Here is a 14014-nt window from a genome sequence, read left to right on the forward strand (position 1 = left end):
GTGGAATTAGGGTGCACAGAGAAGCAAGGGAGAGGGAAAAAAACAAACAAACAAACAAAAAAAAAAAAAAAAAAAAACACCAGCCAAACTTTTTTTTTCCTCCTGGTTTATTGTGGCAAACATCAGCGAGACTCAATTCTGAGGCAATTTGCTAGTTCCATGCTACGTTACCCCACATCTCAGCCTGCCGACATTCAGCACTTTGTGCATCTCCTCACCTCTGAGCTTCATTCTTTGTACAGCACTTGGGAATCATTCTTTTTTTCTTTTCCAGGGAAAAAGAAAATAATAAATCTTACTTCCTGAAGAATTACAGTAGAAATCAGACTGGTTACAAGGACCTCGGAGACACTAAGAGCCACATTAACTTTTATTTTCCTCGACCTGGAATACGTCTTAGAGTGCGTTTTTTAGCTGAAAATTACCAGCAGTGTAGCTAAAAGGTATTTACAAAGGCCACCAAAAATCCTTCCCAAGAAGGATTGTTTGTATCTTTTTATTAGTGCATTGAAATGGCATTGCCAGGCACAGAATACTCGTTGATGAATACTCGTTCAGCAGTCCCTTGTCCCATTACTGAGGGTAGAGCTCCACTAGCATCGCGTGCCCCTAGAAATGGAGAGAAAAAGAGAACAGGCACAGAAAGGACTGGGTATTACAGGCAGCAGTCAACAGGAGATGCCCACCTCCCGCCCATACTAAAATAAAGGTGAGGTGGGAGCCCAGAGCTGATTCACGATCAGATTTGCTCTGGCAGCTCCGTGCCAGCACAGGGCAGCTCCAGGTGCCGAGGCAGACCAGCACACCACGCTGCTCCCAAGGCAGCCCCTAAAGCACTCAGCGAGGGGCGAGCCAGGGCCAGGCCCTCGGGTTACCCACAGAACTACCCCCAGGCAGCACAACGCTCAACCAGGGCTCCCATCCCCAGCCTGATGGAAATCAGGAACATTCCATCTCCCACCCATTTTTCTTGTAGACATCTTTCTTCCCAAGATTGGAAGGATGAGCCTCGCAAGCTAAAATCTGGGAAGGTTTTGAGAGCCAGCACACAAACCCCTGAGGGCATGGCAGAAACCTCTCCTTCCCCTGTGTATCCCACAGGCAGCAACACGCTGCGTCCCCACTGCCCAGGGACGATTCTCCTGCTGGGCTGGAGGGACGAGCAAGCAATGGGGGAGGAGGGAGCTTTTAGGGGAACAGTGGCAGACCACACGGCATCGTTACCTGCCCTCCTGCAGCACAGGCAGCAATCAGGCCGTACTGCCCTCCCTCCTTCTTCAGCCTGTGGGCAGCAGTAATCGCAAGGCGGCAGCCAGTGGCACCGAAAGGATGTCCCAGCGAGAGGGAACCACCCCAGGTGTTGAATTTCTCCAGAGGAGGGGCTCCAACCTGCAGGGACACAGAGGGACACGCTTAATAATCGCCTGTCTGGAAGGAGGCTGCGATGATACCGAACCCCCAGAGCCAGCCTGGGCTGCTGGGAAGCGTTCCTTAGCACGTGCGTGGGCCTGATGATGGCACAAAACCACACCAAAAGTTTTCCTGCTTCACTCCCAGCCGGGCAGGTCCAGCCCGTGCTGTCAGAAGGAATAGAGGAGCTCTGAGCCCCAGCTGCTTTGATTCCTGTCTCACCAGCTGCTACAGCTCTAGGTCTCCACCTGCTGGCACTGGGAACGCCTCCACTCCCACAGAAACTTCTGATTCACTGACCCAGAAGCTCGGGAAACATTTCAGCCCCTCACAGAGCACAGCAGCAGCTCTAGCCACAGCGTGGAATCCAACAGTGCTGAGTGTAAACGAAATACAGACAGCCTGGCTGTGTGCTTACCTTTGACTTCCTGCCCATGTAGTTTTGTGCAAACCAGTCCGAATCCATAGCTTTCAAGTTAGCCAGTATCTGCCCCTGAAAGGGAAGGGAAGGCAGACTTTGAGGAAAATCCACAGATAAACAGGAGGTGCCCCAAGATCAGCTCCAGCCACAAAACACAGCCAACTGAAGAAAGCATTTTACAGGAGCAACTCTGCTAACCAGCATTAACTCAACCTTACAATCACAGACCTTAGAGATCACAGACCTTAAAGATCACCCAGTTCCAGCCCCCTGCAGGGGCACCTCCCAGCAGCCCAGGCTGCCCCCAGCCCCATCCAGCCTGGCCTTGGGCACTGCCAGGGATTGGGCACCCCCAGCTCCTGGGGCAGCCTGTGCCAGGGCCTCACCACACTCACAATAAAGAATTTCCTCCTTATATATAATCTAAACCTACCCTAATTAGTTTAAAGCCATTCCCCCTTGTTCCTTGACCTCACTCCCTGACACAGAGTCCCTCCCCAGCTCTCCTGCAGCCCCCTTTAGGCACTGACAGGCCGCTGTGAGGTTTCCCCAGAGCCTTCTCTTCTCCAGGCTGAACAACCCCAACTCCCTCAGCCCGTCTGTAGGAGAGGTGCTCCAGCCCCTGGATCATCTCTGTGGCCTCCTCTGGACTTGTTCTAATACTTCTGTGTCCTTCTGGTGCTGGGGGCCCCAGAGTTGAGCGCAGGGCTCCAGGTGGGGTCCCATGAGAGCAGAGCAGAGGGGGACAATCCCATCCCTTGCCCTGCTGCCCCACGCTGCTGTTGGTGCAGCCCAGGGTAATCCTCAGCCTGGATTTGTGCTTGGGATTGCCCCAGCCCTGGTGCAGGACTGGGCCTTGTTGACCCTCGTGAGGTTCACACAGCCCCACCTCTCGGCCTGTCCAGGTCCCTCTGCATGGCATCCCTCACCTCCAGCGTGTGGGCTGTGCCACACAGCTCGGTGTCATTTAGCTAGAAAGAGACACTGCCCAATTAACAAGCCACATCACCAAATTAACACATCCTAACCCACGTAGTCCATGACCTGCAGAAGTGGTTTCCTTCATACAAGGCTCTTGGTGACTTAAGATTTTTTTAACGTGGTTTCTTGAAGAACCTGTACTCCCTTGGTGACCTCAAGCAACATAAGCCATCCTTCCAATGGGTTGTGTCAGTGCATAAAATGTTGGTTATTAACTGTGTATACACACCACTTGCAGATCTACATTCAGGGGAGATCTTAACAAGTGCTTTCACCAACACAGAAGTGAAAAACCAGAAGTCTGTCTGCAGAATGGCATCGTACAGCTAGAGGGAGCCTTGGTGTTCAGAGATACTTACAGCAAAAGCTTCGTGGAATTCAAACACATCAATATCAGCCATGGTTAGGCCAGCCTTCTCCAGCACTTTGGGCGTAGCGTACGTTGGACTGAAAAAGAGAAGAAGAGTTTAGAACCAGGAGTCACACACGAATACATTTCCTCCCATCATCATTCCCGTTTTTCCACAGGAAGCCACATTACACTCCGTCTCCCTAGGGTGCACAATATGGCTCTCTGCCTTTCCCACTCTGAAACACAGCCCCAGGAACCACCCCCAGCACCAAGGAGCTGCGACACCCCCCAGCTAACCAGGGCGGATATTTGTGCCACAGCTGCCCTCCCGCGTTAGCCACATCCCCTGCCAAGTCACACCTACCACGCCAGCTCTCACACCTTCATGAGAAGGCACGAAGAGAAAAAACAAAACAAAACCAAACCCACAATGGCAAGTCAAGGCTGTTGTACAAGTACGGGCTGCTAGGGGAGGCCGTTCCTCTTCGCCACCTACCCCAGCAGCAGTTGGTCCTTCGGATCCTGGGACACGTACACAAAGTCCCTGCAGAGGAGAAATGCTGTTAGCAACAGAAGGAGGAGAAGGAAATGAGAACAGGCTTTAGAGCCCACACACAGCAGCCCCTCTGTTACCTTAGGTAGGCCTTTGGCTTGTAGCCCATCGCCAGAGCCTTCTCTTCAGACATGATCAGCATCGCCGAGGCGCCGTCTGTCTGCAACAGGCAGAAGAGCCCAGTGAGGTCTCTGCCCGATGAGCGGGCACACACCGGGCACAAAAAGAGCCTGGCAACCCTGTGGAGCAGCCCCTAAGAGACACCCAAACATAACCAGGGCCACCAGGCTCTGCCACAGCACTCCAAGATGTGCAAAGCTGGCTTTGCTGTTACAGAATCACAGAGTTGTAGGGGCTGGAAGGGACCTCTGGAGATCATCAAGTCCAAACCCCTGCTAACAGCAGGTTCCCTACAGTTGTTAGGGCAGGAAAACATCCAGGCCACTGCGTCCCCATTGCTCGCCTTGCCTAACTGAATCCCCAGCTTGCACTCCTGTTTGCCCGAGCAAAAATTGTTTTGAAAACAAAAACAATCCAGTCCCCAAGTTCACTACAAAAAAAATCTTAAAGCATCAGGTGATAGCACAAAGGAGACAGCTCATTCCCACAGATTACACCAGCTGAGTCCACGTGGCTGTGGAGGCAAAGGGCAAAGCAGAGTTTTCCCGGCTGGCTCACGAACACCTTACCAGGAAGGATGAGTTGGCAGCTGTGACAGTTCCATATGGTTTGACAAAAGCTGGCTTCAGCTTGCCCATCTGCTCCATCGAGGAAGGGCGGATCCCATTATCCTTGGTAACCGTATCTCTGCCTGTTGAAGTTTAAAAATAAAGTTCAGCAAACAAGAATTTGTGTGTCAGGACTTCAGAAAAAAAAAATCAGAAAATTCTGCTTTTTATGACACATTGGAGGAAGAAAAAGGGAAAATCCATTTGTGGTATCAATATAGTTAACATGGCTAAAAATATCACTTGAAGCTGCTTTACTTTCTCTCTAAAGACAAAAAAAAAAAAAAAAAAACATGAAGTGCTGCAGTCTATTTACAATAAGGAAAAAATACCACACAGAAAGCCCAGCTGATAAAAAGACCTTAAATAGAGATTATAAAGCCTAAATTGGAGAGCTGGATCTAAATCTGTATATGCTTATGTGCCAAGTTCTGAGGAAGTGAGAGCGCTGGCAAGAACCAAATACATGCATCTTCAGCTAAACTGACTGCTTAAACACACCAGCTAACAAAAAACACCAATTCTAGTACAAAGACAACACGAAACTCATTCAGAAATGAAGTACAGAGTGGAAGTGCCCCAAATTAAAGCACCCAGACCATGTCACATCCAAGCAATGACTGTGAGGCCTGGTGAACTGTGGTCTGGTAAGTGGATCATATTTGTGGTGTTCCTACCCAGCCCTGATTCATCAGACCAGGATGAATCTGTTGCTTATTTCTACTTGTTGTTGACAGCTTGGGGTATAAAAATCAGTTCTGATTTTCCTTGTTCTATCATCACATTAGCAAGGATACAAGATGGGTACTACAAAAGTGAGATATGCAAGGAGATGTTTATATATTCAGATAAGCATCTCTAGAAACACGCTCTTTTAGTAGCCTTCCAGGGAGCCAGAGAGGGCGTACCAAGGAGTTAAAATCCGTAACACACATAGAATGTTATGAACTGGTCCCCAGTGCTTCCTCTCCTCTTCTAAATAAAGCCCTTCCTTATTTAACTGGTGCATACTAGCAGTGAAATGCGTGTGCTTTTACCTGGCACTTTGAAGGGTACCACGTCGAGCAGCAAGCCTCCGTCCTGGGCTTTCTTGGCTAGCGTGTGCGAGCGCAGGGCGTACTCGTCTTGCTCCACACGGGACACGGCGAAGGCAGCAGCCAAGCGATCAGCAGAGTGCCCCATGGTCTCGCTGGTGGAGAACTCTGCCACAGCTGGGAGCTACAAAAATCAAATAAAAATAATGTCAGCACACAGAAACGCCTCTCACTGTAGCAGTTAAAGGCAGTTTATGAAAGACCACTGAGTTCAGAAGCTGGTTAAGACTCGCAGAGTCAGTGAACGAGGCCCTTCCACTCCTTCAGCAGAGCTGTCAATGTTAGAGCTCGAGAAGAATCCTCACTTTCAAAGCGTATGATTTCAGAAAAAAAAACAGATAAAGTGAGATCCAGGTTGCTGCTAAATCCAGGGGTTCAGGAACCACGCTGGATGTGCCCATGGTGCTCTGTGAATGTCACAAGGGCTCCCCAGGAGGGGTGACCGGACCTTTTGGGCCAAGATTAAACACCCCATCCTGGGCCCTTAAAGGTTTCTGTTAAACACCTCCACAAGCAAAGCCAGAAACAGCAGGTGAGTGCAGCTCAGCTTTTGTTCTTCCAGCAGCACCCAGGAAATCCCTGCGTGCCTCTAAGTCTGCAATTTTAATAAATTATTTAGACTTTGGATCTCATCTCTGCTAGGTGCACAATGAGCTTCCCTGCACTCCAGCTAAAGGAGCCCAGGAGAGAGACACACAGTTTTCTTGTGAAGAGTTTGGTGGTGTTGGAGAGAAATGCTCTTCCTTCCAACCTCCATCATGCCGTAATTCAGCTCCCTCACGACCTCAGAGAGAGGCAAGGGTGGCCCCCTCTACGGCAGGCTCCTGACATTAACCAGCAGGCTCCCCGTTCTCATCGGGGCCCAAACGTGGGAACTGAAGACATTCAGCACCTGGCAGGACGTGGCTGGGAACAGCACTCATAAGGCAATATTTAAGAGGTATTAATCAAACGGCAACTACGTTATTGTCCTAAGGATGCGCCTTTCCTGAGCATGTCACCTCATTATTTAGGAAACAAGAATTCCTCCGATGCTTCACAACAATGCCATGAGCTTTGCATTGATGGAAAAAAGCTTCCATTTTCCAGTCTCCAGTACACAGTTTGGCTAGGAGCCGCAGAAAGGAGGAGGAGGTTTGAAATGTTGAAGTAAATTAGGTTTCCTGAAGACCAACGTGTAAGAGGACAAAGTGAAAACAAAGAGGGGAGTCACAAATGCTACAAGCTGCAGCAGGCAACTGTAGCTTTAATGTAAATCACAGAGGATAAATAAAGGAGATAAAGAGGAGATAGAGGAGATAAAGGAGATAAAATAAATAAAAGAGAGCCACAGGAAGCCACCTTTGCCTTTTTTAAATCCACGTATGTTCTCCAGTGAAGCTAAAAACTTACCTGAGCCAACTTGATTCACACCTCCTTATAAAACAGTTTAAGTTTTAGATTAGTAAGTTTTAAGAGTTTCTAATAGTGTCTAAATGCCTGCAAAAAAGTACCTCAGGAGCAAAGTAGTCAGGGCGAATTTTGGAAATCAGAGCGAGCTTTTGGCCCAAGGTCTTGGCTCGGTTCAGAGTGAGCATAGTCTTCCTCATCTTCCTGCTGTGACGAATGGGAACATCCGACATGAGCTCCACACCCCCTGCTACGACCACGTCGCACTGTCCAGCTGCGATCAAACCCACACCTGCAGAAGGAGACAGACTTTGCCGTGAGGAGAAGCAACACTTACCTCATTAGTGCCTAGGACACCATATTTTATGTCCTTCTCCAGCCTCCGGCTTTGGCCAAGTGAGACAGCATGTGCTTAACTGAGACAGAGCAGGACAAACAGACATTTTATGAAGCACACTAGTTTTGTAAATTTGCTTCCTCTTTGCCACACACAGCATGGGAGAAGAGCACTCCCAGTGATGCAGGAGACCAATATTTTTTTCTCCTCTGTCCAGGCTTAATCAAAGATGACAGCAGCCTGAAAGGCAGCGAATTCCTCATCAAGATTTAGTCTTTACCTCCCAAGCTAACATGGATACTGAGCAGAGGCTGTGGCTGAATGCAAACAGAGCCAAGCTATCGCAGGTGCTCAATTTGTAGTGCATTTTGTTAGTTCAAAGTCCTCCTTCTGTTCCAGGATTTCTTTGCCTGCTTAGTGATGTTCACTAAGCAGCACGAGCTAGCTGAGGGACGGAGAGGAGTTACCAAGTCTGGTTTCAAACCACAGCTTGCTCTTCTAGTCAACATACCTGTGGTCATAGCCTGATTCGAAGATATGCAAGCCATGGTGACTGTATGGGCTGGAGTTTTGTCAGAGAAACCAGCTCCCAAGGCAGCCTACGAGCAAGAAAGAACGACTGTTAAAACCTGCACCTTTTGCTCCACAGGGTCAGATCTGCCTCCTGCCCAGCAGGACTAAGCTGAAAACAAGCACCTCAAGGACTTGTTAGTGTTAGGTCAGAGGCTGGACTAGGTGAACTTGGAGGTCTCTTCCAACCTAGATGCTTCTGTGATTCTGAGTTCCCACTCAGCCAACTACTGCAGCAGCAATTCCCCTCCCTGGACTCTGGAACCAGAGAAGGCAGCTGCCCCCCTCTCAGGGCTCTCAGGCTGTGCAGTCACCAGGGACAAACTAATCACACACCTCATCGCTTCGAGAGAGCTTTCAAGCACCTAAGGTTGTCTTTGCTTCACATTATTTGCAAAAGGTGGCACGTGAAGAGTTATTTCGAGCCCTCGGTACAAGGCGCCGCGAGTTCCTTCCAACAGGACAGAAAAACATCTGCAGTTCAGCCAGCAGTCTCGTTTGACCCAGCACAGGAAAACCGCTCGCAGCGAGACCTTCCCTAGTTGAGACGTGGCCAACTGGTTTAAAGTTCACCACTTGTTCCCAAGTTAAAATTAAACCGCGGCCTCATCTGACTGGCAGGTGACCAAAGCAAGTATTTGCATACACAAGGCTCAAACTGCCGATGGAGCTGGGGAGCCTCATCATCTCCTCAGCCCTTCCAGCTCTTTACGTAATCGTTTTGCCGGCTTGCAGAGAATAACAGAAAATCACATGCCACATCACATTCCTGTAGCAGACCGACCTCCTTCCGCGTACAACGCGTGAGTTGGGTTTTCTGCCTGCCAGAAGAAAGGGCAACTAAGCTGCTGCAAATCGTTCAAAGGCTGCCTCTGAGCAGGCAACTGAAATAAATAGGTACAAAGCAATCCATCACAGCATGCTCCGGGCCTCTCACCTACTTTGGCCATACCAGCCTTTGAGTCCAATCGGTAATTAGAGCTGAGTGATCAGCAGTCATCAAGAAAAGCTGCCCTTTCAGGCAAGAATCAAGCAGAGGCCTCGCAGCATTAAAAAATGCTTGATACTGAGCAGATTTCAACAAGGGGCAGGGCCCCATACGGTTATTTGTCTGCCAATATTGACCCAACTAGTTTATATTCCTAAAACTAAGTTACACTGGGCTTTTTTCTCAAGGGCTTGTAGTCTCCATTCTAGAAAAATGAAGAATGAGAAGAAACAGTGCACGCAACCCACCTCTCTGGCAACATTGCTCGTTTTCACTTCCTGGATCACCGTGCCGTACACAATGTAATCGACAACATCCTTCGGGACATTGGTCCGGTTCAGCAGGCCCCTAGGGAGAAGACAGAAGCAAGGAGAATTTGTACCGTGCAAGCAAAGGCGTTGTCACAAGCCCCCAAACGTCCATCTGCCACCAGCTTGGCTGGAGAACACGGCAACGACGGGGCTGTAGCTGCCAGAGGTCCAGAGGAAATGTTGTGTGCATGGATATTTAATGACAAGTGCCACTGACCACAGACTGCAAATAATCGTAGTGGTATCACGATGCTTTATTCCCTGATTTCATGAAACCAGTCACTGTCTCCCTCCAGGTGCAGCTGTCAGTACCCTCCCCAGTTTGGAGAATTGTGGCACCCAAATTGTAGGAAGAAGGCCCCAGAGAAAACAGAGCCCATTACACAGGTGTAGGAACACGTGAAGCTTCCATGGAGATGCAGAAAACGAGCAGTGCGTTTTCCCAGCTCATTGGGAAACACGTTGCATAATTTGCTACAACATCCTGGCAAATATGGCAAGACAGGAAATTCCACTGTAGTGATTAAGGACAGCGGGATTCAGACAGCTTCATGCACTGCAAACCACCAAATAAAAATGAAAATACAGGCACTTCCATCAGGAATTTCTCTCCAGCAGCACTGTAGCCTCCCCCCACCCCAAAGCCCAGGACACAGCCCCCAGGCAGCATTAGCACCCTGCCTGCCAACCACAGCAGCCTGCCCTGGCCAAATGTGGCACTGAAATTCAACGTGACTGCACCCAGCCTCCCAATCCTTCCTCAGGCCTTGAAATCTCCTTTTCTCCCCGGTAATGCCTTCTTTCTTCTCAACAGCACTTTGCCCTGCGCCTGAACAACAAAAATCCCAGTGCTAAGGACACGCAGCTCTTGTCAAATCGCTGCAGAATGCAAGGGACAGGAAGGTGGCGGAATGAGCTGGCTGCTCTTCTTGCCAGTTCTCTCTCAATTGCAGACGGTTTTTCCCTTGAATTTTAAGCGCACCTCAGGAGCAGCCCCTGTATTTAGAGAACTGTGCAGGTAGAATTCAAATGAACTAGTTGTTCAAGCGAGACAACAGTGAAACTCCCTGGAAGTTTTACTCACACCCATTGCAAACCCTGCTGCTCCAGCCACCTACAACGGCAGCAGCCGAGCAAGAAAAATTAAGTATTGCTAAGAGACAAGACCAGACAGCTCTGCGTGTGCCACTGTGCCAGCACCAGGACCTCAGCAGCTCTACGAGAGCTTTCTGGGCTCTTTTAGCATTCCGTGTACTTACTGCAGTGCTGCTCTGGCTAGGTCATGGGGCATGAGATCTGCGTATCTGGAAGATAAAGAAGAAAGGCAGAAAATTAAGGGCAATCTTCTTCAAACCATACTTTTTTCCATAAAGACAGGATAACCGCCAGCAACCTGTCATTTCTGGGCTTGTAGGCATAAAAAATAATTCCGTTAAGATGACAAGTAAGGCAACTTTTTTCAAAAAAAAAATGATTCTACTGTTAACCAAGGGAGCGGGCATTTCCTTATTTTGTACTTACGAGGTGCCAGACTGCAAAAACGGAATACGGACGCCCTCCACCACAACAATATTCTTCACACCACTTTTGGCTAAGGTCTTCTTACTCTTAGGCTGGACAGCTAAAAGAGAAGCATACCTAGCTGTTAATGAGAACACCATCAAGCTTCAAGCTGTTAAAATTGACAGAAAAGTACAGAAAATGTTGTCTTTTAGTGCATACGTCAAAAGCATTGTAGGTAGGACACCTGGGCTGTGATCTTTTCTCTGTCTGGTTGATTACATGGTCTGTAAAAGTGCTTTAACAACTCAGTATTTCCCTCGTCAGTTGAGGGATTCATCTGCAGCTACACCGAGGCAACAGCACAGCTGAGAATCGAGGCACAAACTCGTGGTCTCTGTTACCACCAGCAAGAGCAGTGCAAGAACAGACACCTCTGAAAAAGCTGCACAGCTTCCCAAACGAGTGAGGCAGACCACATTCAAAGCCCTGCAGCCAGAATAAGGCCTCACACAGCCTCTCGCTGGGGTGCAGTGAGCACAAACAACCCGCAGCTGCTTGCAGATGTGCTCTTACTGCACGGTGACAGGGAGATATTTCATGACCAGTCAGCACAGCTCAGGAAATAACCAGCTTGCACTTCCCTGGGAAGTACAGTCACTGCAGGTAACTTGCTGCTTTTCTTTAAGGCCTCCTGGGATTTTGGGGTCAAGATAAAGCGGTGTCCCGATGCACCACCATTCAACAGGCCGCTGCCAGAGCTCTTCCAAAGCAACGATTAAGAGAATTCAGTGAGAATTTCCTAACACAATCAGGCCTGCACGTCTTAGCAAGCATTTACAGCAACATGGGGCAGCTCCATTTAATCCATTAAAGCACAAAAACACATTAAAAAAAAAGCAATTAAATCCAGCTAAACACCGTGCTCAACGAAAGCACAAGTATGAAACTCCTGCATTGTTCATGGGTTTTACAAGGCTCTCTGTACAAAGCCAAGGAGATAAGGGGGAGCTACTGTCTAGGTTCATTTCCAAAATGCAGGCAGCTCAAAGACACAGAGCTAATAACCCGTGTAACGGTGCAATCAGCAGCTCCACTGAGACCTGAGCCTCTTACTGGTCTCACTGGACATCAGAGCTAATCTCACAAGCTTCCCCTACTCGGGGACAACCCCACCCCATCCTGGGCAAGAGGTCTGGTTAAACCTCAAAAGCCTGTAACCTCCTGGCTTAGCTTTTTGGTTTAGACACCAGAAATCGTAATCTATCAGGTGAGGACACGCTGGGAGCTCTGCAATGGGCACAGCCACTGGGGGCGAGGGGCTTTCAGGTGTTCGGGGGGCTCCACTGCAGTGCTCTGCCTGAAGTTTTACTTGGTGGCACCTTCTGGGGGGCACTCTCATTCTACTGCTGGCTGCACTGAGATCTGTGATCTACTGAGATCTGCTTCTGAGATCTGTGCAGGATGAGACAGGTCTGGAACAGGGAGGCAGCTTCCCGACCTGCCTGTTAGCACAGCCCCACACTGCGACGCCTGGTGCCATCACCTTACCTGCAGCCTGCAACTGTGGGGAGCAGCTGAGCGACCGAGCGACTGAAAAACAAGGAAAGGAAAAGGAGAATCAGGAGAATCTGTCAAATCTTAGGTGTTAAAAGCATTTCCAGCTTCTCTAAGAAATATTAAAAGTTAAAAAGATAACATCACAGTAAGACAACGGCATGCACCTACACGTCTGTGAGATATTTTTTATTTCACTCTGTTCATAACAGAGGCATAGTTCATACTGCCAGGCTAACACAAGATTCCTCCCACACTGCAAGACGTGGGCAGGACAAACATGTCAGCAACGGGATCAGCTGTTTAAAAAACAGATGACAGCGGAACAAAGATTCAGCTACAAGCATCCACTCCAACTCTAAAATGGAAAAAGGAACTTTGTGACCCCCCAGTTCAAGCTTTTAATAAATGCAAAGATACTTACAGACCCTGGCAGCCCATGCTGAGGAAGCAGGGAGGTTTCGGATGGCATGGGTCAGCATGGAAGTCATTTTGATATCTAGAGGTGGCAGAGACCGCTGTTAGTCCAATCTGACCTCTTCAGAACGACTCCAGAAGAAGCAGTCTGCCTGCTTCACGCAGCCAAAAAAGCCGAGAAAGGGAAGGTGATCCAAGGGCAGCTGAGAGCAGCAGCAGGGAGAACCTCTTGCTGTTACTTTCCGAGCAGCATCTAAGAGACGAGGAGACTGGCTTGTAACTGTGGCCTGCTACAAGGCAAATAAACACTGCTCTCCCCAATGACCCAGCCCGGCACTATCAGCAGCCAGGGCAGCTTTCGGCTCCCCCCTCGATAACCATTCCACCGCTTCCCCCTGGAAAATTGTCCCGGTGCCCAGCCCGTATCACTGTCAGCGTGACTCTCCTGACACCCTCCCCTTGGCACCATTTCTCACCACTGCCCCTAATTTTAACCACCGGCACTAACCCAGTAACTGGGTGAATCCTCGGAAAATGAGGGTTGGAAGAGCCCTCCAGGATCATATCATCCATCCATCCCCTACCACCAATGTCACCCACCAAGCCACGTCCCCAAGCACCACGTCCAACCTCTCCTCGAACACCCCCAGGGACGGGGACTCCCCCACCTCCCTGGGCAACCCGTCCCGGTGCCTGACTGCTCTTTCTGACAGAAATGTCTCCTCATTTCCCACCTGAACCTCCCCTGGCACAACTCGAGGCCATTCCCTCTGCTCCTATCACTATTTATCTGTGAAAAGAGGCAAACCCCCAGCTCCCTGCCCCTGCTGCCCCATTCCCTCATGCTATCAACACTCCCCCTCCCCAGAGACCCCCCAGAGACCCCCCTCAGCCCCTCACAGCCCCCTCATTTCCCCCCAAGCCCCCCACAACCCCCAGGGCACCCCCTAAAGAACCCCCCCACGCTCTGCCCCGCCCCTGCCCACCACCAAAGCTCCCAATATCCCCTCACGGACCCCCTCACAGACCCCGGAGCCCCCTCACGTACCCCAAATCCCCTCACGGAGCCGCCCCCTCCCCTCAGCAGCCCCGCAGCCCCCCCCTCTTCCCGGCCCCACCGCCCCCACCTGAGCCCCCTCACCCCAGCGCCGCCACCACCTCCCCTCAGCCAGGACCCCGCTCCCGCCCCGCCTTCAGGGCTGCCCCACCGCGCGCCTGATCACCGCGCCCCACCCCGCCCCTCTCCCGCCGCGCCCCCTCCCTTCCTACCGCTGCTCTCGGTAGCTCGGACGACGATCGGGGCGCGGCGGGGCTCGGAGGCGGAGAGAAAGCGGCGGGAGGCGGCGGTTTCTGCGGCTCCGGGGACAGGCGGCAGCGAGGGGCAGCCTCAAAGGAGGAGCAGGGCG

At 50.4% G+C, this 14014-nt stretch overlaps 1 protein-coding gene across 3 annotated transcripts; it reads right to left on the reverse strand.

Annotated features, from left to right (window-relative positions):
• Positions 1-407: 407 nt before the first annotated feature.
• HADHB (hydroxyacyl-CoA dehydrogenase trifunctional multienzyme complex subunit beta) lies at positions 408-13787 on the reverse strand. 3 transcript variants are annotated; one of them, XM_032185440.1, is made up of 16 exons: positions 13750-13787; positions 12616-12861; positions 12186-12227; positions 10656-10755; positions 10394-10438; positions 9072-9171; positions 7777-7864; positions 7033-7220; positions 5483-5663; positions 4407-4528; positions 3798-3877; positions 3661-3708; positions 3172-3259; positions 1829-1903; positions 1225-1389; positions 408-609 (listed from the first exon to the last, which is right to left on the reverse strand). In XM_032185440.1, exons 2-16 carry the CDS (start codon positions 12680-12682, stop codon positions 574-576), a joined length of 1425 nt encoding a protein of 474 aa, XP_032041331.1. In that variant the 5' UTR covers positions 12683-12861; positions 13750-13787; the 3' UTR covers positions 408-573. The 3 variants fall into 3 exon arrangements, with proteins under 3 accessions (XP_032041331.1, XP_032041332.1, XP_032041333.1); XM_032185441.1 differs by having other exon boundaries at positions 13736-13764; XM_032185442.1 differs by lacking the exon at positions 13750-13787 and adding an exon at positions 13117-13181.
• Positions 13788-14014: the final 227 nt, after the last annotated feature.

This window comes from Aythya fuligula, chromosome 3 (assembly GCF_009819795.1).
Source record: "Aythya fuligula isolate bAytFul2 chromosome 3, bAytFul2.pri, whole genome shotgun sequence".
In the NCBI taxonomy this organism is placed as follows: Eukaryota; Metazoa; Chordata; class Aves; order Anseriformes; family Anatidae; genus Aythya; species Aythya fuligula.